The sequence below is a fragment of the Gavia stellata genome, chromosome 7 (assembly GCF_030936135.1).
Source record: "Gavia stellata isolate bGavSte3 chromosome 7, bGavSte3.hap2, whole genome shotgun sequence".
NCBI classification, from domain to species: Eukaryota; Metazoa; Chordata; class Aves; order Gaviiformes; family Gaviidae; genus Gavia; species Gavia stellata.
The window spans coordinates 38,834,095-38,856,987 of record NC_082600.1 but is presented as its reverse complement, the minus strand read 5'-3'; the positions used below and the strand labels follow the sequence as shown (position 1 = coordinate 38,856,987).

Genomic DNA, 22,893 nt, shown 5'->3' with positions numbered 1-22,893 from the left:
TTTTCTCCAATTTGTTCACATTCTTCCTTGACATGGCATCAGTGAGAGAATGAGAAGAAGGCAAAGGCATTCCATTTACAAAGAAGCCCATTTCAGATGGACCAGTTGCTGCCAGTTTAAAGACTTCCCAGTTCTGCCAAGGATAGATTCTTAGTCTGATTTCTTTCTGGGACTCTGGCAGGCCTTCACATTCCCTCATAGCAAAATGTCTAAAAAGTAGGAATATCAATCTCCAGGGATATCTGATCTTGTACAAACAGGTATTCATCCTGAATTCTCTTGACTTCTCTTTATTTACTCCTTCTCTGTGAACAAATCTTGTCTTGGAAGGGAAAAGCCTCACTGTAGACTCTTTGTAGCTTTCTTTTCAATATTTAACACTGCTGTATTTTCTCTGATGCTTGCAGAGTGAGCAGAAAGATCTGGTAACACTAACAAGGATGTGGAATCTCTCTGTGCACACTTTATGTACCTTTTTATAGATGACTTTTCATTATAAAACAGACCTTTCCCAGAGATACTTCAGAGCAGACTACCTCTCCTCCATTTATATTGGTTCCTACAGAATCTATTTTATTATTCTCTTGCTTAAAAGAAAAAGTTTTATAGAATCTAGTGATCGATCTAACGCTGCTAAGACTATTTGAGAAAGGGGCATGCCAGCCTGCTTGTCCAGGCAAACAGTATGAAGCATTTACAAGAAGGTGTATGCTTCTTAAATACAAAAAAGATCTGACCTACTTGCTGAAATGCACAGTAATGGGACAAAGAGGGGAAAAGATCTGACAAATTGTGAGAGAAGGTACTGAACATGTGCTAATTAAATCATCAAGAAGGCAACAACTCATAGTCCTTTGAGCAAGTCCTCTATTTTTCTATTCAAAAACTTGGTGTATTCCCAAATCAACAATCTCTCTCATGCATCCACTGAGAGAAGACTCTTCCCTACATTGTCTTTAGAAAGTGGAACATGGAAAATAGAGGATGAAGAAAGATTCTTTCTGTTCTCTTGAATAAATCAAAAAGGTGAAGTATGGTCGATGGAAGTCTATACGTAGTGGGCTTAGGTTGGGTTTTGTTATTTTTATCCAAAGCTGATGTTTGCCCCTTGAGCTATGTGTCTAGCAAGTGCAGTGCTTGAACCAAGCAATGGAGACTGTCTTCATTCCGGTTTCAAGTATTATATTAATGAACTGTACTGGAAGAGAACTTGCTTAAGTACTACAAATAATAAAAATAGCAATTGAGTACAAATAGTGAATACACCTTGATATTGATGCATGTTCCTAGGAACAGGCTAATGTAATGCAACGTAAAATTCCTTTGCCTTTGCTCTGAAAGGCAGCTTGATGACTGCCATACAGAAAAAGGTGTATCTGCAGCCCACTTTAATTTTGGAATGGAGTCTCTTTTATCCACATAGCCAGATCATATGTGGAAGCTCTGTTAACCATAAATTGCAGAGGATGCAAAGTAAAGGCATTCAGGTTTGGGAGAATTCCAGAATAAGGTTACCTGTACATCTTAAATTTGGCTGTGCTGAACAAGTAGCTGCAAGATAATTTATTTCATTTTACTTCCAATATTAAAGGTGTAAGGTCTTACTGCACACTGTTGAAAACCTCTATGAATACAGAATTACTGGCATTCTCGTGGGCTTTTTTTATAGTGCTTGTCATGGTAGTATCAGATTATGTTGCATGTGTTAACTACACATCTGTGAGGTGAGTGCTGATTATCCCATTTACACAGGCAAAACATTCTTTTTCTACTTGGAACAAAACTTCACTAATTTCTATTGGGAAAAGAGTTAGATGTTTTTCCCAAAGTCTATCCCAAAAGGCCAACCTGGTATAGACAGCTGGCATAGAATTTTTTTTCCTTGAGCTTGTTAGCTTGGTAAAACCAGAGCATGACTGAAATCAGATATTTTATAAGCAGAACTTTAAGGCAGGTTCTGCTTACAGTAAGTGCTGTGCATCATGTTAGCCATCAATCTAGAATAAAGTGATAGTAGTTGTCCAATGAGTGCCTTAATCATATTGCCCACGAATCTGTGAGTAAAACTGAGAAAGGTGAGGAAATCCAACTATTATGTTTGCTATGGATTACCAGTTTCTTAGGGATATTGGTGGATCTTCTTTGGGGCTTTTTTGTTTTTTTTTCCCCCTCCACACCAGGATAACTGAGGGAAGGCTAGGTGGGCAGCACAATCAAGGCTGTTGCTATTGCTGAAATCATTTCACTTTGCAATGTTACTACCTCTCTCCAGTTGAAAAGTAGCTTTCAGTAAAACTCTTCTCCTTCACTTTTCCCCACTAACTAAAACTGCTGCTGTGTCTTGAGAGGATGTTGGATGCTTTCTTTCCTTCGTGACTGTTCCCTAAAGCGAGTAGTGCAGCTCTGCTTTTCACCTCCATACATCCAGCTCCCTGCCTGCTAAGCAGGGACTATGAAGCTGGATGAAATGTTACTGTACATCACTGGCATAAGCAACTCTAGTTTCCTGGGAAACAAGTGCCTTCATTAGTGCTAAGACTGTATTGTAGGCAACAAACTATTCTTACCGTTAGTGAGTAAGCATCCCCTATTACATAAAAATAGAGCCCTGCAATTTGGGAGAAATTATTGCACGATGAAATATTGAAATGACGGATAATCTGCAGTGTGAGAGCTTTTAAGTTGTGGATGGGTGAAGTAAAAGCAGGGAAAAACACATTTGTAAAGGGGAGGAAAAAAACCTCACATCTCTGGAATACTGGTAAGTATGGGTCTGAGGGGTAAAGATTAACAAAAATAATCTGCAACTTGCAATTGTTCTGGGTGTTTGCGCTACTGTTCCATTTCAAATGCTTATAATAGTTTATGAATGCAAAGACATATGTATTTTTTCTATTTCTGTTACAGATCTGGAGTCCTTACAAGCAGCCTGACTGCACAGGGGATCTGGATGGTAGAATTGAGGATGACTCGCGTTGCCTCTACACTCATGAAGAGTACATCAGTCTTGTGTTGAACAGTGGTAGTGGTTTGTCCCATGATTATGCCAACCAGTCAGTCCAGGAAGATCCACGGATGATGGCGTTTTTTGACTCCCTGGTGCGCCGGGAGATCGAGGGCTGGAGTTCTGACTCGGACAGTGACCTCAGTGAGAGTACAATCCTGCAGCTCCATGCAGGAGTAAGTGAACGCTCAGCTTACAGTGAGTCGGAGTCCTCCGCCTCTTTGCATCACTCCCCACCGCATGTGGCTGAAGAGTCTGATGAAACTGCCTATAACCTAAGGGCCTTAAGATCAGCTGAATCCCCCTCAGCCAGAGAAGACGTGGCTTCCCGTCAGCAGAGGCTCTCTGCACTGAGAAAGTATCAGGATAAACGGCTCCTGGCCCTTTCCAATGAGTCTGACTCTGATGACAATACCTGTGAGGCAGAACTGGATACAGACCTTTTCCCACGGCCGCGGTCCCCGAGTCCTGAGGAGAACGAATCCAGCAGTTCCAGCAGCAGCAGCAGTACGGAAGAAGAAGAGGAACTGAATGAACGACGCACATCTATGAGACAACGCAATGCTCTGAGGCGCCGACAGAAGGCGCAAAAGGAGGAAAGGACTAGCACTAACACGGAGAATGTGACCCCCTACATAGGTGAGGACATCTATGATTACCCCCAGATCAAAGTAGATGATCTATCTTCTTCTCCAGCTTCTTCACCAGAAAGGAGTTCAGCCAACAAAGAAGTTCTCAAAGAAAGGACGTCTCCTTGTTCAGACAGTGAGTCAGTGGAGAGAAAGATTTACAAAGCTTACAAATGGCTTCATTATTCTTACATATCATATTCAGCTAATAAAGATGGTGACTCCTCCAGAGGAGATGGAGAGAATGATGAAGGGAAACCAGGAACTAGTGGAAGGCACAATACAGCACACTCGCTACATAAGGAGGATGCTAGGAACTTGAGTTCGGTAGTTCCTCAAGGTTCCCCAGCTTTTGCTACTGAAAGCCACAACAAAGAAACTTTAAAAGACTCTGACTTGATAGAAAATTCTAGTAATGGTCAAGCTTATGAATGTGACAATCAGCGGCGGATGGAGGGTCAAGAAAACACATCTGAAGACACTAGCAGTGGAGGTATAGAGCATTCTTTTGAGACTAAAAAGCTCAATGGAAAAGCTCACTGCAAAGGGCTAAATAGTTGTACTGAAGAACCTTGCATTCAGACAGCAGGACTTGTGGAACACAAAAATAGTCAGAACTGTCAACCAGCATCAAGCCATCACTCACTGGTCCCTCCATTCTCTACTGTTGCCATCTGTAGCATGTCGGGTCACTGCTCCAGAAACCAGACTGATGACAGTGAGGAGAGGAGCCTCGACACCTCATGTGTTAACCACAATAACGGCCACTTGCATCTTCGCCCTTCATGCTTCAACAATGGACAGAGTTTTGGAGAGCAGGAGACTGTGACACAAGGACTACAGGTGCATTCAAATGCTGATAATGGCAACCTTGTACAGATGGGTGTGACCTTGCACAAAGACTGCTGCCTGTCTGAAATGGACTCCAACAGCTACAATGTGAGCACAAGAGAGGATACTGCTGACTTGCATCCTATGGGCAGTGAGAGCACTCAATCTCTCGGAGGACTGAAAAGACACAGGGCGGAGTTGGAAGATGCAGATTCAGAGAGTTCATCCTTTGAAAAGAAGTTAAAAACATGATAAATGCAAATGTCTGTCGTAGTGTGCACTCTCTCAAAAAAAAAAAAGGAAAAAGAAAGTATTAAAGGCACATAGAGCTTGGGTCTAAAACATTGCGTTTGATTCTCCATTCCATTTTTCAGTGGGTCTGTTTTAGATTGCCAATGGTTCATGCTGTATAAAAATCCAACTTATTCCTTAATGAGACTGAGTCTAGTGTACCCATACAAGGTTCTGTTTAAAGTAAATCCTTATTAAGACGGTTGACTGAATTATTCTTGTGTGAACATGTGTCGTTTGTTCAGCCAGCCAACCAGGATAACTGCTTTAAGTTTTAATTGTTCTTCTAAGAAGGAATTTTTCGATTCTGACACTTATACATTACAGGCTGAAGAATGATTGAATTAGATCACACTGGTGGTAGCTTGGGATGTGTTTCCTGTTGAGAAAAACAGGGAAGAAACCTTTCTGGGCCCTTTATTCTGCTTCAGAAACGAAAGAAATGCAGCCATTAGGGAGGATATTTTCAGAACTGACTGGTATCTTTAGAGATGATACTTCATAAAGCACTTGCTTCTGATACAGTTCAGTGACATTATTTTTATGCCAACGGTAAAGCTATAGGAAGTGAGCCTCTTTTGAAAATCAACTTTAGGCTGTTCCCATGGTGACAGTCAATTTTGTGAGTTTTTTAAGGAAAAGAACTGAATAACACTGTCATCACTATAGTAAAATGTGATTGTTTGGCAAGAGGAAGATACTATGCTGTAGGCCGCACTCTAACCAAGGGCTATGAAAAATCGGGCATTGAAACATGCCTTTCTGTGAGCCTAACACACAGAGATTCATTATTATTATTATTAGGAATATGGCTCTGAGTGTTGGGATGTATCTTGACTGTACCCTCCCCTTCCCCAGCGTGCTTACTTTTGGGAGGCAGTAGGCCAAAGAGAAAATGGCGGAAGGATGGATAATGTAACTGATGCATGTTAACAGCAACACTTGGTAAAGTCTGAAAACTGCTTTTTTAGCAGTTTTTATTTGGCCCAAAGCTCAAAATAGGTTGGCATTGGAGATCAGGGTTGGTTTTCAACCACTGTGCGGCAAACATTTAAAACTGCAGATGGGTGGATGGATTCAACAGAGTTGTTGTGTATGGGAGAGCTTCAGAGAAACGTCCCCACGTGTGAGGATGCTGGGACTCCAAGTCTGGCAATCAGAACTTGAGCAAGAGCATAGCTCTGGCTGCCGGCTGCCATGAACTGGCATACTGTTCTGGTGAACAGAGTCCTTTCTTGCCTGGGCTCTGTTTTTAATGGAGTATCTAGTGAGTTCTCTCAGTTCTGGCATGCTGGAATTGGCGGAATTGCACTTGCTTCTCTAGCAACGAGGTAAGAGGAGTCAGTGTGTGAATGGAAAAGAAACCACCTATAAAGGACACGAAAAGTATGTGTTTGTGACTTGCACTGCTGACAACAGAAGAAGAGGCTTCTTTTGACCCCAGTAATTGTCACAGGCTTTCAAGCCCAGTACTGAGGAAGGGCTAGATTATTTTAAGGAGTGGGAGATTCTTTCAGTATGACTCCAGCAGTACACTGCTGTAGAGCACTGGTCTCAGAATAATTACTTCATGTGCACAGCTACCTGGTACCTGGGGAAAGAAGGAAGATGCCCTGTTAAAACATGAAAGTAAAGGAGCACTTCAGAAGGGATGCTGGGAGGGAAAGGTATGGGAGGGAGAGTGAAGAACACGAGCTGAAAAATTTTCTTAACAGCTACTGGGTGCCATAGGCTGTCTGCCCACGTTTGGTCAGCTTTGCTAAGTGAGAACTTGGAATAAGCGTATGATGTAGAATTCAAGAAGCATGTAAGACCACTGAAAGGGAAAGGGATGTTTTCAAACAAGTGACAGTGGCAATAAGAACAAGCTGATACATTATTATCTTATTGAAAAAATTGTTCTGTACTGATTATATTTTAGATCTCTGCGGTCATGATCACTACAGAAGTATTCTCCTTGGTTGTATAAACACCTTATTGTAAATTCTGTTTTTTAGCCAAAATCTTGAGGTTGCTGAGTCAAAACTTTTTTTATGTTTTAAAAGTTCTTTACATTACATTGGAAAATTTTCTCAACTGTCACTTCTGCCCTCCTCTGAAGAATGCTCAGATTGCTGGTGAATGAGCATCTCCACTCTCCTTTGACATGGTCCTCTTTTCTCAGTGTTTTCTCAAATGTCTTGTGGTCTCACTTTCTGGTTCTTTTGTTTGTTTTCAAAAGCAGAATAAAAGCTCACGAGTTTGGTGCTAACGCTCCTCTACAGGCTCTGGGCATAAAGGTTTGCTGTGGTTTTCCCGAAGACAGCCTCCCATGCTGTCTGCATGCTTGTTATTTCCTCCTCCAAGCAGGAGGAGGAAGGTGATCTTAACCTTTTGTTCACAGGGAATTTCAGTGCACACAAGAACCGTAGCTTCCCAATCAGTGGGTTCACCTTCTCACATAAATAAACGTTATCAGCGCTAGGCAGCTGCATTATCTGGAAAAGACCAAAAAAAGAGCAAGCAAGCAGCAGCATGTCTGCTGCAGGTAGCCAGCAATGTAAAGAGCTGCTTTTTGTAGGTTGTTTTTGCTTTGTCATTGATCCCATGCATCTGCTCTCTCCCCGCTACGCTGGGTTGCTAACTGTGCCATGTGCCGGCAGTTTCCTGGGCTGCTAGATCTGAGTCTTGCTGTATGCTTGGGATTGTCACTCCCCGTTTCTGGGGAGAGTAAGCTGTTTGGTGGAGAATCTTACAAGTTCATCTGCGGAGATTTCACCTTTCCTAATAGTCTGTGCCATGTACTTAGAAACAAAAAGGTTGTGTAAATACTGAACGACCTTGTTAGTTAGCCACTATTTACTTATGATGCAACTCGTTATGGCAGGAACTTTGCTAGGCCAGGTTGTACAGTTCATCTCCAGAAAACCTTATCAGTGGCAAAGAAAAACTCTCCCTTACATCTCTTCATAACACTTTGGACAGAGAAAGATTGATCTTTAAAGAAATCCTTTTTGCTATTCCTATAGACTCACAAGCTATGTATTTGCTTATTTCAGCTTTCTCGGTTTAAAGCATTAATGCCAAACCAACCTGGTTGGCATCTTAACAGCAAAAGACAAAGCTGACTTTTCTGAAGCGGGAGTGGCTCTCTCTCGCAGGCAAAGCACATGCAGAAAGATAGAGCGGCCTCAAGAAGGGAGGAGCACAGGGTTTTGACCATGGCTGTACCAGTCGATTGCAGTATGTTCTGAAATCCAGCCTGTCTCAGCTGGAGTAATAATTGAGAAGGACAACTTATTTCAGAATCTTTTCTTCTCAAAAAATTGCAGTGGATTTTTTTCCCTAAGTGTCATGAGAGAACCAATCTCTCAGTGATTGAAACCTGGTCCTAATCTCTGTTTATAAGCCATGTCACTTGGTAGCTGGAAAATCACTCTTCCTGAAATGAAATTTCAAGGAAATAAATGCAGTTAGGTCTGCTTCTGAGGTCTTGTACTTCCCTGCATTGTCACATCCTAGTGAACAGATAGAGGTCTCTTGCTCGCTGCAGCCATCAGAAGCTGATGTGGTTTGATACTGCTACGGTCTTTGGGTGCTTTCATTTGCACTTATAATTTATTGTGCTGTTTGTGGACAAGAGCAAGACAGGATTTTTTTTATTTCTTCATTGAGTTAAAATGCTCTGTGTTAGTGAGGTTTTCTCTCTTTTTACAAGCAGTACGATGGAGAGGGGTACCCTTTACACCTGATGCTTTCCCTCATGTTCACCCACTTGGATTCTCTGAATGTCTTTGCCAGACCTGGGAAGCTCAGTGCTCTGCTGCAGAGTCCGCAGAGTACCAGAGAGTAATGCAAATAGTGGCAACAACTGAATTACTATGTGCATATGCACATAGTTCTTGATGAATTCTTGAATAAACTAATTGTAGACATACATAATTTATAAAACACACCAGTGCACTCCTGCAGCTGTGTCGGGGTGCACTAATTAGCCCAGCTAATACTATACCAGTATGAACAAGAGCTCTGTTTCAAACACCTACTGAGAAAATGGCAATTCTTTAGGGGAAAAAAAACTCACGCCAAAAACTCCCAACAAAAAAACCCACTGGTTATGGCAGGTGCTGGGTTTGCCAAAGTTTTCTTCAGTGGTCGTGCAGGTCAAAAGCAGTGAAATCTCAGATGCTGGTATGTTGTGTTGTCACAGGAAATAAGCAATCCGAATTTGGTGTTTGTACCCTGCCTCATTCAAGTCAACTTGGGTCTCCTGCCTTTCACTTGAGTATCCTAAGCATCCACCTATTGCATTATTCAGGAGTGGGCTTTGTTCTTCTTTTGTCTGAAATGCAGCAGGGAAAGGAAGTGGAAACATTTCTTCAAATACTGGAGCAGGGCCTTGAGCCCAGCTCTGTGGGTTTGTAGTTTGCTGAGAAAATGCTAGAGGATTCTTCCTCCCTTCTCCACCTCATGTGATCTTCGGTACAGAGAGCAAGAGGGAGGTGCTGACCCAGCCTTGTATGCATACTGTGGTCATGAACATAGGAGAATTGTCCTTTCCAAACTGGGCAGAGTGTGTATGATTTTTTTTTTTATTGTTTTCCTGTAGACACATAATACCAACCTCCTAAATGAGTGCCCAAGCCACTGAGCTGTTTGTTCTGGGATATGGCTGGCAGGCTCAGCTTTCCTGTCTCATGAATATTTTTCTGTTCAGTTTCAGTCTCGCGTATCGGCCATCACCTACGCAGCGCTGGAGCTGCTGCACAGATGTAGGTTGGCATTGTTGCTGCGTTTAGAGCCGATCGGAGTTGCCCCTCTGCTGAAGCTGACCTTTGCACATTGGCTGTTTGGAATTAGGTGGTGCAAATGAGTAAAACCATTTTGTATGTTCCTATAAATAGCAAAAACTGCTTGAATTTGAACTTTTGATGGGGCACCAGGTCCTTCACAGCCAGACGATGCCTCTGGGTATACGCCTAGCACTTTCGTGATCGGATACTATGGGAGTTGCTCATTTCTAAGTAGAATCTCCCCCTGGGACCGCATTACTATGAGCCAGTGGTCTGCAGCGTTTTACTTCACAAACCATGGCTGCTTATAGCAGCATTAAGAGCTGAAACCACTAGCTCCTACATACTTACAGGGTTTGCATTCTGGTCACTTCGAAATGGTCAAACCATATGCTCTTTGGGAAAGTCTTGTGTCTAAGTGTCCTGCTTCCAGAACAAATACCAGAAGGGTCAAGTTCTGCTCTTCTGAAACAAAACTTGCTTCAAGGAAATCCTGATACATCTTTTTAAAGTGCTTTGGCTTTAGCTTAGCATTTAAGGTTAAATACTCATGAGATACATTTTGAACTCTTTAAAACGTGGATGTACGGCAGAAAGAGAAACAGCATGAGCTTCGGAACTGAATTCTGTCAGGGAAGGGGAAAGGAGTTGAAATGTATTTAAAAACAAGCAAACAAAAAAAACCTCCGTACCCTAAATACCAATTAGGTTCTGAATAAAAGTTCATCACCTGCTTCTAAATCTGGCTCCTAAAAGCCTACGCCGTATGTCAACAGACATGGCTTATCACACTAGAGCTTGGACAGCTGAAGATTCCTGATCCGTAGCAGCCGAGAAGCCGCAGCTGAGCCTCACAGCACACTATGAATGGGCCAACCACGGGTGTGTTACCCAGCGGGGATCGTTTCTTCTGTCTGCAGCCTGCAGGGAACGAAACAAATGGTTGTTAGCAGCAAGGTTGCCCCTGACTCTGACCGGCTGATTCTGTCTCTTTTTTTGTACAGCTGTCTGGTTTAGCTTCATATCACCTGGGACTTGCTGAAGAAAGATCCCTACAGGAAAGCACTTTGTTTTCAGTTCATGTTTGCCTTTGGACCTTGGAGGGAAGGTCTGGGGCTGTGTTTCAGGGTGATCTTTATGCAGCCTATTAAAATGAGGAAAGAAAATTAAAGCATCCTTGCAGTAGGAACAGAGAACTCCAAGGCAGGAGGCTCCTCTAACTCGCTCTTCCCCTTCCTGAGGTTTCTACATCTCCTGGAGGCGCCCTGTACATTTTTCTTCCCTCTGGGATCTAGGGAGACTTGCAGTGTTGGGTGCCTAGAAGGCAAAAATGAAACTGTCCCCAGTTCAGGGTGTCGTAATACTTTGCTTCAGTGACTTTTCCAGTGTATTACAGCCCGATCTGGCATTTCCTGGCTTGGATTATATCCTCGAATACAATTTTCTCCAAAGCATGAGAGAAGTCTGCTTCCCTATCTAAGCTTTGGAGGGAGAGAAAGGAAAGATGATCTAGGCTTTAAGGGTCTTGGGACGAAAGGAAGTATGTGCTTCGAGCTGTTTATAAGCCATCTTTAAAGTCTCGGTATTACCAAGGTTTGCCTTTCACAGGTGCTGACTCTGCCGTGCGATGCACTTACCTGCACGCAGGGACAAGAGCAGCAGTCCTGTATTTCCTTTTAATTTGGCATGAGAACTGAGAATTGGTTCAGTGTGTCCTATGGGGCAGATCTTTAGTCTTTCCATAAAGAAGCTTTTTTTTAGCTTGTACATGTTTCTGATGATGTGGAAGACTTATTTTTAAGCTGGGAAAGTCTGTAGCAATGTTTTGAATTCCTAAATGGCTGACTGACTAGGATAACCTATCAGAGGAACAGTGGAAGCAATTACAGCCTTAGATGGAGATTTTTATTCACTTACGCTTACTTTTAAAGTCAAAACTTTTGCAGCTTGTCACCCAACACAAGGGGCCTTTACCTTTCATCTCCTGTGTATTTGGCCAGGAAGGGTGTACTTTCTCATTCCCTCCACTAATGATACAGATGCAAAAGATACAGATCTTTTGTGGCCCAACTTCCCAGCAGTTAATGAACGTGTTGGGACAGTAGCTCACCTTGCTAGAGACGCACAAATTGCAGCAGACAGCGGGAGTAATGGCTCATTAATCACTTTGCTATGCTCTTAAGTTTAAAATCTGCACAAACATCGGAAGGTTTCAGAGTGACACATCTTAAGGTCTCCTGCTGCCAGGCCTGAAATACCTTTGATGTTTCTACAGTTTTATGCTGTAGTTTCCAAAGTCAGTGTTTGTTTCCAGCCCAAGGGCAAGTCTACTTTAGTCTTACTCTTGCCAGATGAAAATTATTACAGAACTTAAAGTCAGTGTATTGCTTAGCTGATTACATTTGTGAAGTTTAAACCAAACTAAATCCTCAGCTGATCATACTATGCAAGAATTATACTGCTTAAAAGAAAGGATTTCATCTGGTTACAGCTGGTCAAAAAACATTTTAAACTGCAAACTCTGAGTAAGGAGGAGGCTGATGGTTTCATGGGCAGCTGAGATCTGCTAGTGTGAAACCGCTGCAGAGGGGACACGTCTTCTCCGGGAGGGAGGCACACAGTCCTGCACTGCTGGGCTTCCCGTGGGGACCGGTTCAACTCCTGAAGCTGCTGGAAAGCTGACGGGTTTCTCCAGGGTTAGCTTGCTTGTTCACTTGCAAGGAATACCCCAGAAGGAGCAGCAGGAGTGTTTGGTGACAGCCGGGCTGGAAGTGGGGTGCTCTGCCTCCCGCCATGGGTGGGAAGTGGGGAGGCTCTCCCACGAAAGAGTTGCCCTATGGAGGAGTGATTCCCTGGGGAGGGAGGGGAGTCACTAGGACTCCGTTTCCCTCCTTCACTGATGCCACTCGGTGTGGCACCCCTGCTTTTGCTTTCAGGATGTGAAAACCCCACCTCACTGCTGCCGGTAGCAGGCCATAATGCAGCTGCCAGGATAGCTCCTTTCCCTCCAGCCCTGGCTCGAAACAGTTTTAGGACATTTTCCTAGAAAGTCCAAAAGCCACACCAAGAGAGCTGGGTGCTGGTGGTTTGCAAATGAGCTTGGGTTCAGGGGCAGTAAATGCAGTAATAAAATACATATTTATAATTAGCAAGCAGTGAAAAGGGGAAGTTCATTGCAATAAATACGAATTAGAAATGAGGAAATGTGAGCAAGTAATGAGAGACACAAAGGTTCTAAGGAAAGAAAAAAAAGGAATAAAGGGCAAGAAGGAGTGTTCAATTAAATCTAGATCAGAAGGAACCTGTTGTTTGCCCAGGATTAGCTGAAAGTGTGGTTTGTCTGGAGTAACTCAGGGTGGGCAGCAGTGCGCAGCATGCGTGCAGGATCCCTAGGTGGGATGCCCCCACCCCAGGAGAGCAGGTAAGCAACTGCTGCTCTTGCTGGGTATCTTCAAATCGCCAGGAGCAGATAATTTGCACTTGAGAGTTTTCAGCTAGGCACACAGAGAGGTCTCTGAACTGCTAATATAGCGGGGCTTTTTATTAATAAGACTGGGAGCTTAGGGGAGCTCTGAGGGACTGGGAAGCAGCTGTGGAAACGGGATGACCTAATTCCATTCCCGTCAGCTTGCTTTCAGCACCAGCAGAACGATGGAAGGCTTGATATGGGACAAGAGCTAAAAAAGAAGCAAGCAAATATCATCATGTCTAATTAATAGTGCAAACTGATAGGGAATGGCATAGAAAAAGGACTGTGTTGAGCTAAGCATATTTTATGAGCCTTCAGGTTCGGCTGATAAATGTAGAAGTTGCAATAATGCTTGGGCTCCTGGAGAGGTGTTTTCAGTGTTGAAAGGTCCAAGCGTTGTCTACTAAACAGGAACAATGTGCGTTCAGCATGTTCAGCGTTGGCTCAGTGATAGGTTTCCAACGTTATCCCCAAGCAGGGAATCATTAGAGACACTTTCATTTGGCAGCAGGGCCTGAAATGGGTTCTGATATCTTTGTTACTGATGTCTTTATTAATATATTTATTAATAATTGGGCAACACACACAAATGTAACTATGTCCTTTGCAGCCTGTATTACAAGCAGGAAAGGTACGCAGTGAGGACGGGGCTCTTAGCCTGTCATGCCCAGCAGCCTGCCCTGGATCAGCCTCTCTTGCCTGGGGCACTCCAGACCGTCTCAGCACCTGTGGGTCCATATGAGAACTGAGCAAAAGACACGGACATGTCTATGTAGCACTTAGACATAGACGTTGAATGACCCAAGAGCATCACCTGAGAAAATGGTACTGGGGCAGTGAACCAGTGGTGAATGCCCAGGGGTGCCATCATCAGCCAGGCTCAGCTTTGCAAAGGTTTGGTCTCAGTCCTGACCTTCAAGTGACGGCCACCGCCACATGTACATCCCATGATATCTCACAAGGTTGCCCAGGTGGCTCCTTTGGCCATCGCCCTCCTGGCCAGGCTGGGTTTCAGGTCATTGCCGGGGCGCGAGGCTGGATGCTGAGAGCAGGGTGGAGGGGCTGACTGCGCTTGAGGCATTGGGCCGGGGGTTGCATCGCTGCTGAGCCCCCCGGGACCATACCTAATGTGAGGGAACTGAACGCAGCACAGCCTTCAGCCCTCCAGAGAAAAGGCAAAAGTGGAAAAAACGTCCTACGTATTCAACTGACTCAGGTTGTTTTCATTTGCCTGTATGTGTTTATATTCTATAAAAATGTATAGCTATACATTTACACACACACACGCCAATCTGTTTAAACACACTTGCTGTGGCAGCATCGATTAAACCCCGAAACCGCTGCCTGCTTACAGCGACGAGAGCAGAGCCATCCTCACGCGCTGAACTGAAGCGTATGGAAAAGCTTTACTACTGCGCTTGCAGACTGTCTTGCAGGGCGCAGGATCCCCTATCTATTACATCCTAGATGTGATAGAAGGATCCAGTATTTGGAAGCCTTGGCCTGTTAAAGATTAAATAGCTGATTTGTACAACACAGCAGTGAGACTTGAGGCAGGTCGATTGGGAGTAGACTTGTGTTGGGTCAGGCAGGACCGATGAAGGAAAAATAGGGCTGATGCTGGCAAAGGAAAGCGTCTTTGATGCTGAAGAACCTGGATGTTGCCTGTTACCAGGGTCGAAATCAGTGCTCATTTAGGCCAAACCTGGGCCTATTTCTCAAGAAAAAGCATAGCTGTTAGCCAAAAAAATAAATCACAAGGCTTTTTCTCTTTGCGCTCACCTGCCACTTGTGCTGGCTTCTTAACAGCTTCTGTGAGAGGAAAGGTCTAAGTCCCGAGATGGCCCCGGCTGCTGGGAGCTGGCTATGGGAACACTATGCTTTGCTTCACCCCATCTTCTGACTCTGGGGGGAAAGGTGGACCCGCCTCGCCGTGCAGACAGGCCACAGGTATCTCCTCCCCTCAGCAAAGCGGTGCGGGGCTGGGGATGAGCTGGTGTGGGAAGCTAGCAAGTAAGACGGGACATAAAACGTGGATCTCATGTCATGGCTGGAACAAGCATGGGAAAGGGAAACAGACCTGGGGGACTTAGGTATGGGAGGGACACAGCCAGAAAAGCAGGGATTTGTATGGTTGAAGGGTATAAAACAGGCAACTTGATGTTACATTTCCCTAACATATTTTAGGAAAATTAAATGAAACCAGACTCCAAGCAGTTTCAATGATTCGTGCGTTTAATTGCCGTTCTGTTGATCACCTTGGCTGCTGCAGCAGAAGTCAAACCCAGGCGTTTCTCACAGAGAGAAAAGTTTGCCTGCAGCGCTGTGGCCAGGTGGCTATGTGATGCTGACTCTTCTGCATCTTCTGTGGCTGTACCACAGAGACATTAGCAGTACAGATGGTAGTCCCTTTAAATCTTGTATTAAACAGCCCAATTTCCTGCTAAAGTTAATGGTGCGATGCGTAATGCTCTGCGGAGGTGAGCCTTCACCTGCCTGATGTACTGGAGAGGGAAGCAGAGAGAGGAACTCCTGAAAAAGCATTTCAAATGCCATTTCAGGTAACGAGGCTGCATGCATACATCAGAAGCTACATTCAGCTCACATGAGCCACTCCTGAGGTACTGCAGCTGGCTGGTCCAGTCGCCTGCTTTTAGGTGGATGTAAAAGCCATGTTTGCTTTGCACGCTAAGACAAAAGCCCCTTTCAGCCCATTTCCTTACTAAGGCAGGTTGCGATTCTTCTCTTTTGCAGTTTCTTTCCACTGTCCCCCCGCCCCTTGTGCTGCTCAGCCCGTGCTCTGCTGAGCGGGCAGCCGGAGCCAGCCGTGCCGGCAGCACCCTGCCAGGTGGCCACAGGAGTTCCACCGGTGCTAAATGACGACCAGATGAGGAGATGGGAAAGAGACAGATAGATAATAGTGCAAATTTGATTGTAACATCATTGAGTCCTGTCTCTGAGGGGCCCCTCGGAGCACTGCGCTGAGGCCATGCCATTTCTTGTTACTCCAATCTCGTAACTGGTGTTTTCAAATCTATGAAGGCAGACAGCTCTCTGGAGAATAACGCATGGGGTGTCCAGTTCTCTATGGTGACAGACTGAGGAAAGACGGGATATAGAGATATTTTGACTACAGAATCTCTTCTGTGTTATACTTGCACAGTAGTATTCAAACTCTTTGAGACATAGTAAACTAATTCACTAAACAGTCGTGGTGATATTCACCACGTTTATTATACACTTTGTTATCGGTTCATCTCCAAAAAGTAGCAGCTTGAGGATCTTTCTCCAAAAACTTGGATTTTGTTTAAGGTGGTACTTGACTACCTTCAACAAACTGAACTGATTCAAGTTCTCTTCTCATGAAAAGTATGATGGGGTAGCTGATGTAATAAGTCAGAGAATTCATCATTGAATAAACAGAGGAGGAGGCTGAATTAGCATTAGTGAGAGATCTATGAATGTTCCTGGAGAAATTTTATTACTTTGAACTCAAAGAGCTGACTCGGGGGCCTGGCGGCTTCTCCTTAACTCAGTAACATTTCCCAGTGGAGCGCTCCACGATGAATAATAACTCAGTTGTTCTTCTTTTCTTAAATAAATCTAATTATTTTTTTTTTCCATGCAGAAAATGGAATCAAATTATAGCCATCACTCATTCATCCTTTTATAACTCAGGTAATATTAACAAGACAATGTCCTGCTGGTGAAGAAGCAGGGCCAGCAGAAAGACTGGCCCTGGGCAGTTGGTAGAATCAGAATCACAGAATCACTAAGGTTGGAAAAGACCTGTAAGATCATCAAGTCCAACCATCAACCCAACACCACCATGCCCATTAAACCATGTCCCACAATGCCTCCTCCACACATTCCTTGAACACCTCCAGTGATGGTGACTCCACCACCCCCCTGGGCAGCTTATTCCAGTGTCTCACCACTCTCTCAGTAAAGAAATTTTTCCTAATATCCATCCTAAACCTCCCCTGGCACAACTTGAGGCCATTTCTTCTTGTCCTGTCGCTAGTCACTTGGGAGAAGAGACCAACACCCACCCACCAGATGGAAGTATCTGATCAAATTACTCAGCTTCCCAAAGAAACCATTTTTCGATGATGATGATAATTACCTGCTCCTTGCCTTGTTCTGTCCAGGTTGTTCCTAGCCATAAAGAATCACAGTGGTGGAGCAATCCTGGACAGGGGGCTATGGCTGGTGCTGAGCACGAGGGTGCCACCAAGGCAGTGGGCTGGGATAACCCATCAAAGTAAGTACTTGGTAATCTCATACGTATCTTGGATTCCTCTATAGGGCTTAAAGCATGTCACCACATGCATCTTGAATTATATATGAATAGCTGATTGGACATAGCATATCTGTGTAACCACAGTGTTATACATCCGCCTAAGAGCTGTCGGCTCCGCCAGATGGAAAACGTTTGCTCCCGCACAGCCCATCTGCGGTCTGTGTCTTCCTCCTGTGTCAGACATCCCAGTTACTGCCAAACTGGTGTGGCCTCCATCCCAGCAGAGGAGCTGGCCCTGCTGTAGGAAGAGGAAAAGCTCAGGTATGAGCATCCCACAGGGGAGAAAGGGCTCCTGTCCCTCCCTCTTTCCCTGCCCAGCCTCCCCCCCGTGTTTAGTAATATGCTGGCCCTGGGTGCAGGCGGCACTCCCAGAGCAGCAGGGAGCTGCAGTACGGTGGGTCCTGGACCACTGCGGTCACAGGTAGCTGGGGAGGATGGCTCCTGGCTCTCTCCATCGCAGGGGCCTGGCTGGAGCCTGCTGAGGGACAGCCACTTGCTCTTCTACGCAGCTCCGGTAGTTAAAGGGTGGAGAGATGCGGGCCACCGGTGAGGCAGATCGGTGGCAGGATGGGTAGAGCCAGCGTGTGCCACGCCAGCCCACGTGCAATGCTGGGTGAATGGTGTCAGTCCTCTCCTTTCCTTGGGCAGGCGGGCAGTGGACGGGGGCTTTCGTCCCCCGACAGCTGCATCGGCGTTTGGGCAGGTGCTGGCCCGTGTGTAGGCAGCCCCCTTCACCCCAGGCATGCTGCAGCCTGCATCGCACGGTGCCGTCCGCCGCAGCCAACTGAGGGGTGGAGGGCTCTGCACTCAGATTGGAGCACACAGACTTTCTTGAGAAATAAAACATCGCCGGCCAGAGGTTAAGCCTGGGGACTTTAAAAGTGGGTTTGTGGTGAAGCAAGGCAGGGGTGGCCCTCGTCCCACGGAGGTGGACCCTGGGCACAGAACATGGGCACGGTCCAAGCCCCTCTCCTCACCTGTCTGCAGTGGATGCAGTCAAGAATAGAGGTCAAAAAACCAGCAAATAGAGATCTCCTCTACTTTCATTCCTTGTGAAAAGCTGCTAGCAGGTCCGTAAAGTGTACGTGTGGGACCAGGGCTGCCCAACCTACCTGCGGGGCCAGTGCCCTCTGCCATGCAGACATGCCCAGCTCCACGCAGGGTCAGGTAGGGCATGCCGCAGCAGACGGGCTCAGCACCCCCTTCCCAAGCAGGGGGCTCTTCTTTCGTAGTCCCCAGCCCCCTGGAACTGACCTAGTCTGACCCGAGCTCTCTGTTTATTTCAAGTTTTATAGCTTTAGAAAGATTCCTATCTGATGATCTAGACCTACTTACACCCCACTGCTGTGTAGTAAAATTCCACAAGCGCTAAGCAATATTTCAAACTTGCTGTCTGAGTTCAGCAGCTCTTCACCGTTGTGAGAGCAGATCTCTCAAAAACTCTCAAATATTTGTCTTTTGCATCGTGTCCAGAAAATTAGATGATCTGGACTTTTTTGGACTAGAGAATTGTGAAAGCCACTGCCCGTTTCCTCTTCTCCACATGGGGCTAAACCCTCTACCCCTGTCCCTGGCAGCTCTGGAAAGGCTTAGTGATGGTGATGATGGCAAAGTGTTGAGGATTGGTGAGTGAGGACATGCAGCAGGGAAACCAGTTAAAGGTACCTCTGTAGATCTGCTAAGAAAGAGGAGGGAATGGGGCTCTGGGGCTTTCAGTAGTCAGCTCCTACAGTTGTCCCCACCTCTGACTGGTTTTGCAGGTACTTTGGTGCCTCACCTCAGCCTCTGCTGGACAAATGTCTACAGTGCTGGGTTAAGAAGGATCTTCCTTTCTGTACAAGGGGAAAGAATGAAAAGCCAGGGACTGGTAACCTTGTAGGAAGATTGAAAACAACATAGGTCATGGTAGCTTGAGCTTCCGTGTTCGTGAGATTCAGGAAACCTCACAAAAAGCCAAGACTGACTTAAGGTACGTGACAGTCTCATGTCTGCCTGACCACACGGTTCTCTGCTTCCCTCTGAACCGCCTTGCTGGGGCTGCTGCCAGAGGAGACAGACCTCAGGCTTCGATCAGCGTGGCAATTCCCCTGTCCCTTCTGCTAATTGTTTCCCACAACCATCCCACCTCCCCGGCTGTCAGCCTTATCAAAGAGGACAAGCTGGACAGGCTGCAAGGGCAGAGCACCCATTCCCTGGCTGCTCGTCCTCCCCCACCTCTGCCATCGCGGCTCCTCGGTGAGCTGACGTGAATGAAGTCTGAACTCCAGCCGCTTCCTAGCTAAAGGGAAAATGTCTTTCTCCACAGCCAGCTCTGACATCTCTTGTCAGCAGCAATTTCAAGTTCACCAGATAACAGCGAAAACTAAAACCACGCCTGAACTGCAGCCCTGTTTCACAGGGTCTGATGCAGGGGTGAGTCCCTGGGGACGGACCTGTGGCTGGAGGAGGGCAGCGTGTGGCCCCGTGGGACGGCTCCGGCAGCATCCCTGCAGGGGGGCAGGCAGCCACGTCCCCTGCGCTGCCTGTGCCCTGGCCGTGGGCGAGTTGCCAGCCAGTTCCTCAGTCTCCCTCTGCGGAAAGGGAGCAAGGAAACCACAGAGGCTTTCTGCGACCTGTGCCTGAAAGCTCTCTCCCTATCTGACGTTGCCTCCTAATAGGATTTGGCTGGTTGATACTGGCTAGTGTGCATGGGGTGAGAGCATTTTTAAATGGGTGTTGAAAACTCTTTTGTGGAGAATTTCCAGCCTGCTTATTGCTCCAGGTGGGAGAAGCCTGGAAGAAAGCCACATGCGTGCAACAGTCTAGACATGTTTGATTTCTTTTTGGAATTAAAGAACAGAAGTCCCATAATACCCTTTTTTTCCCAGCATTTGTACAAGTAGCCAATATAAACAATTCTCTCACTGCCCTGAAATTTGGAGTTGCTTACAGGATAAAGCAGTGACCTACTGAACCTCTGGGAAGAGTAATATTAGCCTCTGTCTGGTCTGCTGCCTTCTTGGCTTGGGTCTGGCGACTGCAGCCCAGCTGCCCCGAGGACCAGCACAGGCGCTGTGGTGCGGCGTGTCTCCAGGGTGCTTGTGGAGCTGCTGCTCCCATAAAAGGAGAGGAGATGCACAACGAGATCGCTAAGTCGAGGACCCCCCCTGCATTTAGGCACCTAACAAACCAGCTGCTTCTCAGATGCAGCAGGTTCCGCAGCTCTGCTTCAGTCCACCTGGAGGACTAACCTACCGAGGACCAATCCTGGGATCTGCGACTGGCATTAGATCCCATGAAAGTGTTGACCACGGAGAACATTTTTCCACCACACCCAAGAGCTGCCGCTCAGGATGACTTCAAAGCGCCTACAGACACATGTTCATGACAGCAAGCCTCCAGGCTGACTCGCAGGCAGATGACTGCTACTTAATCAGAGATCACTTCTGAGGTCACTAGTGCCCTCGCCATAAACTGGCTCTCACCCAGGAGTCATGGAGTTTCTTGTCACCAAATGAAATATTAGGGTAAGTGTCAGGGAGGCCAGATAAGTAATGCACTTGCACTCAAGTGAGGATGGGGGCTGCTGGTTCCTCTCATGTTTGTGGTCCTGCTCCTTCAGGCTTCCCTAAGCCTTCTTGCCACCGTATCGTTGCCTGGAGTACTCCTGCTGTCACTTCTCCATCTTGTTTTATGCAATTGGATTTTCTTTTCTGGGTTTTCTATGCCTTCAACTTTGGTTCTGCCTGCATACTCAACCATGGTTGGAATTGCAGCAAAAAGGCACCCAACAAAGAACAACACAGAGCAGCTGCCCGTATATCCTGCTTGGCTTTGAGTGCAGTGGGGGGAGATGACAGCTGCCCAGGTTGTACTCCTGAGCATGGAAATGGCCCACAAAAGGCCAAAACCATGTTCAGTGAAAAGATACCTGCTCAGGAGTCAGCCTCCCTGACAGCCCAGGGAGCAAGGCTAGATGCCAGTAGGTTTGTGATGCAATTAGGAGACTTATTTTTGATGGACAATTGTAGCAGCCAAGAATGGAGAGTCCATAACTTCCCTATAGCGGTAGGATGAATGTGGGGGACGTAAGGAACCGCTAAATGGGATGAAGGGATTGTTGCCTTTCAGCGAAGCTCTTGTCCTTGCCTCTTAGGACTTCAAGATAAAGAACAGGATCTAATCAGGACTTAGAGAAGCAGCCAGGCTGATAACACGTTTCAAGGCTTTCAAGCCCTCTGGATTCATTTTGGTCTAATCCCTGTGTAGTTAATTTTACTTCCCAAAGCCCTTTTGCAGACTCTGTCACAGGCTCTGTTCTTACTCGTGTCCCACCTCAGGTGTCTGTGGTGCTGGTGGGTAACCTTGCAAGGGTGCTGCATCCCACCGCAAGAGCCTGTGTCCATCAACTCCCATGTGGTCCATGGGCTCACGAAGGCAACTTGGGGCCCCCTGACCCAAAGGTGCAAACCCAATATGAGCAGTTACTGCTGTTATCATGGCTGAAAATTCCTCGGGCATCTCTCATTGAACTTCATTTCCTGCCTCGCTCTGGCAAAGCTCCCCGTTTCCATGGCAACGATTTATTCCTTTAAATAGTTCTTATTAAAGAACAATATCATGGGTCTTTCTCTGTTGTTGGTTTAATCAAAAATAACCTACTCTTCTCCTGGCATCGGTCTTGGCTGAAGCAGTTGGAGTTGGACACTAGCCTCCAACCTCTCCAATCCGCCCTCGCTCCCACCCGGAGACAACCCTCCTGCCTCTCTCCACTCGGTGTAACCCCCGAGGCCTGTCCTTGGCCCTTCCTGACTCATCCTATGGAGAAACCTCACGCAGGCGGGTCTGGAAGGAAAAGGCAGAGAGGAGGAAAGGAGGAACCGGCCGAGCTCTCACAGGACAGCACCACACACCCCGACGTCCGTCCAGCACTGGAAGAGGAGCCTGACGCCCTCTGCGGCTCTGCCCTTGAGCTTTCCTTGCTGGGAGCAGAGAGGCTTCTGAGAAATAGGAAGCCTCGTGAGAACAGCATGGCCTGTGATGATACAGTCTATAGTGCATCACTCATCGTTGCAGCCGGGATGTTCAAATAAGCTGCCAAAAGGGAGCCGTTCCCACCCTCCCCAGTCCTCGCTTTCCAAAACAGCTTTTTTTTTTCTATGAGTGGAGGAAGGACTTCTAACCTGAAAACTGGAAACAAAACAAAAAAGAAAGAGATTAAAAGGCTGAACTGCATATTTGGTATATTTTAAAGTGTCTACTTTATTGCATAGAAGTCTGAACAGGCAGCCTGGTCTCCATACAACAGGGACCATTCAGTGTTTCTTGGGACACTTACTTCTTGCTTTGCATGAAGAGGGAGACAGAGCGTCTGGTTTCTCTGCTTCACTTTAAATGCCAATGCTTATTTTGTTAATACATTTACATTCCAATTTTCCTCACACATAGTGGAAAAGGAACACTTTGGGGTTCTTCTAGATACAAGCACATTAGCTTGGTTGCTTTTCAGGCAGCAGTAGCAGACATGTGCTGAGAGCCTGGAGTTTAACCATCAGCGAGGAGAGCAGACTTTGGGGAAAGTGAATTCCCATCTATGAAACAAATTTCTGATTCAC

General features: G+C 46.1%; 1 protein-coding gene across 2 annotated transcripts in view; it reads left to right on the top strand.

The window, feature by feature from the left end:
- Positions 1-4,961, top strand: part of DCAF5 (DDB1 and CUL4 associated factor 5) — a 77,110-nt gene extending 72,149 nt beyond the window's left edge. Inside the window, exons 9-10 of one of the 2 annotated variants that reach the window (XM_059819492.1) lie at positions 2,908-4,207; positions 4,262-4,961. In XM_059819492.1, the coding sequence (XP_059675475.1) occupies positions 2,908-4,207; positions 4,262-4,716 (1,755 nt within the window). In that variant the 3' untranslated portion in view covers positions 4,717-4,961. Of the gene's footprint in view, positions 1-2,907 lie in introns of both variants that reach the window. The other variant, XM_059819491.1, reaches the window with a different exon arrangement.
- Positions 4,962-22,893: the final 17,932 nt, after the last annotated feature.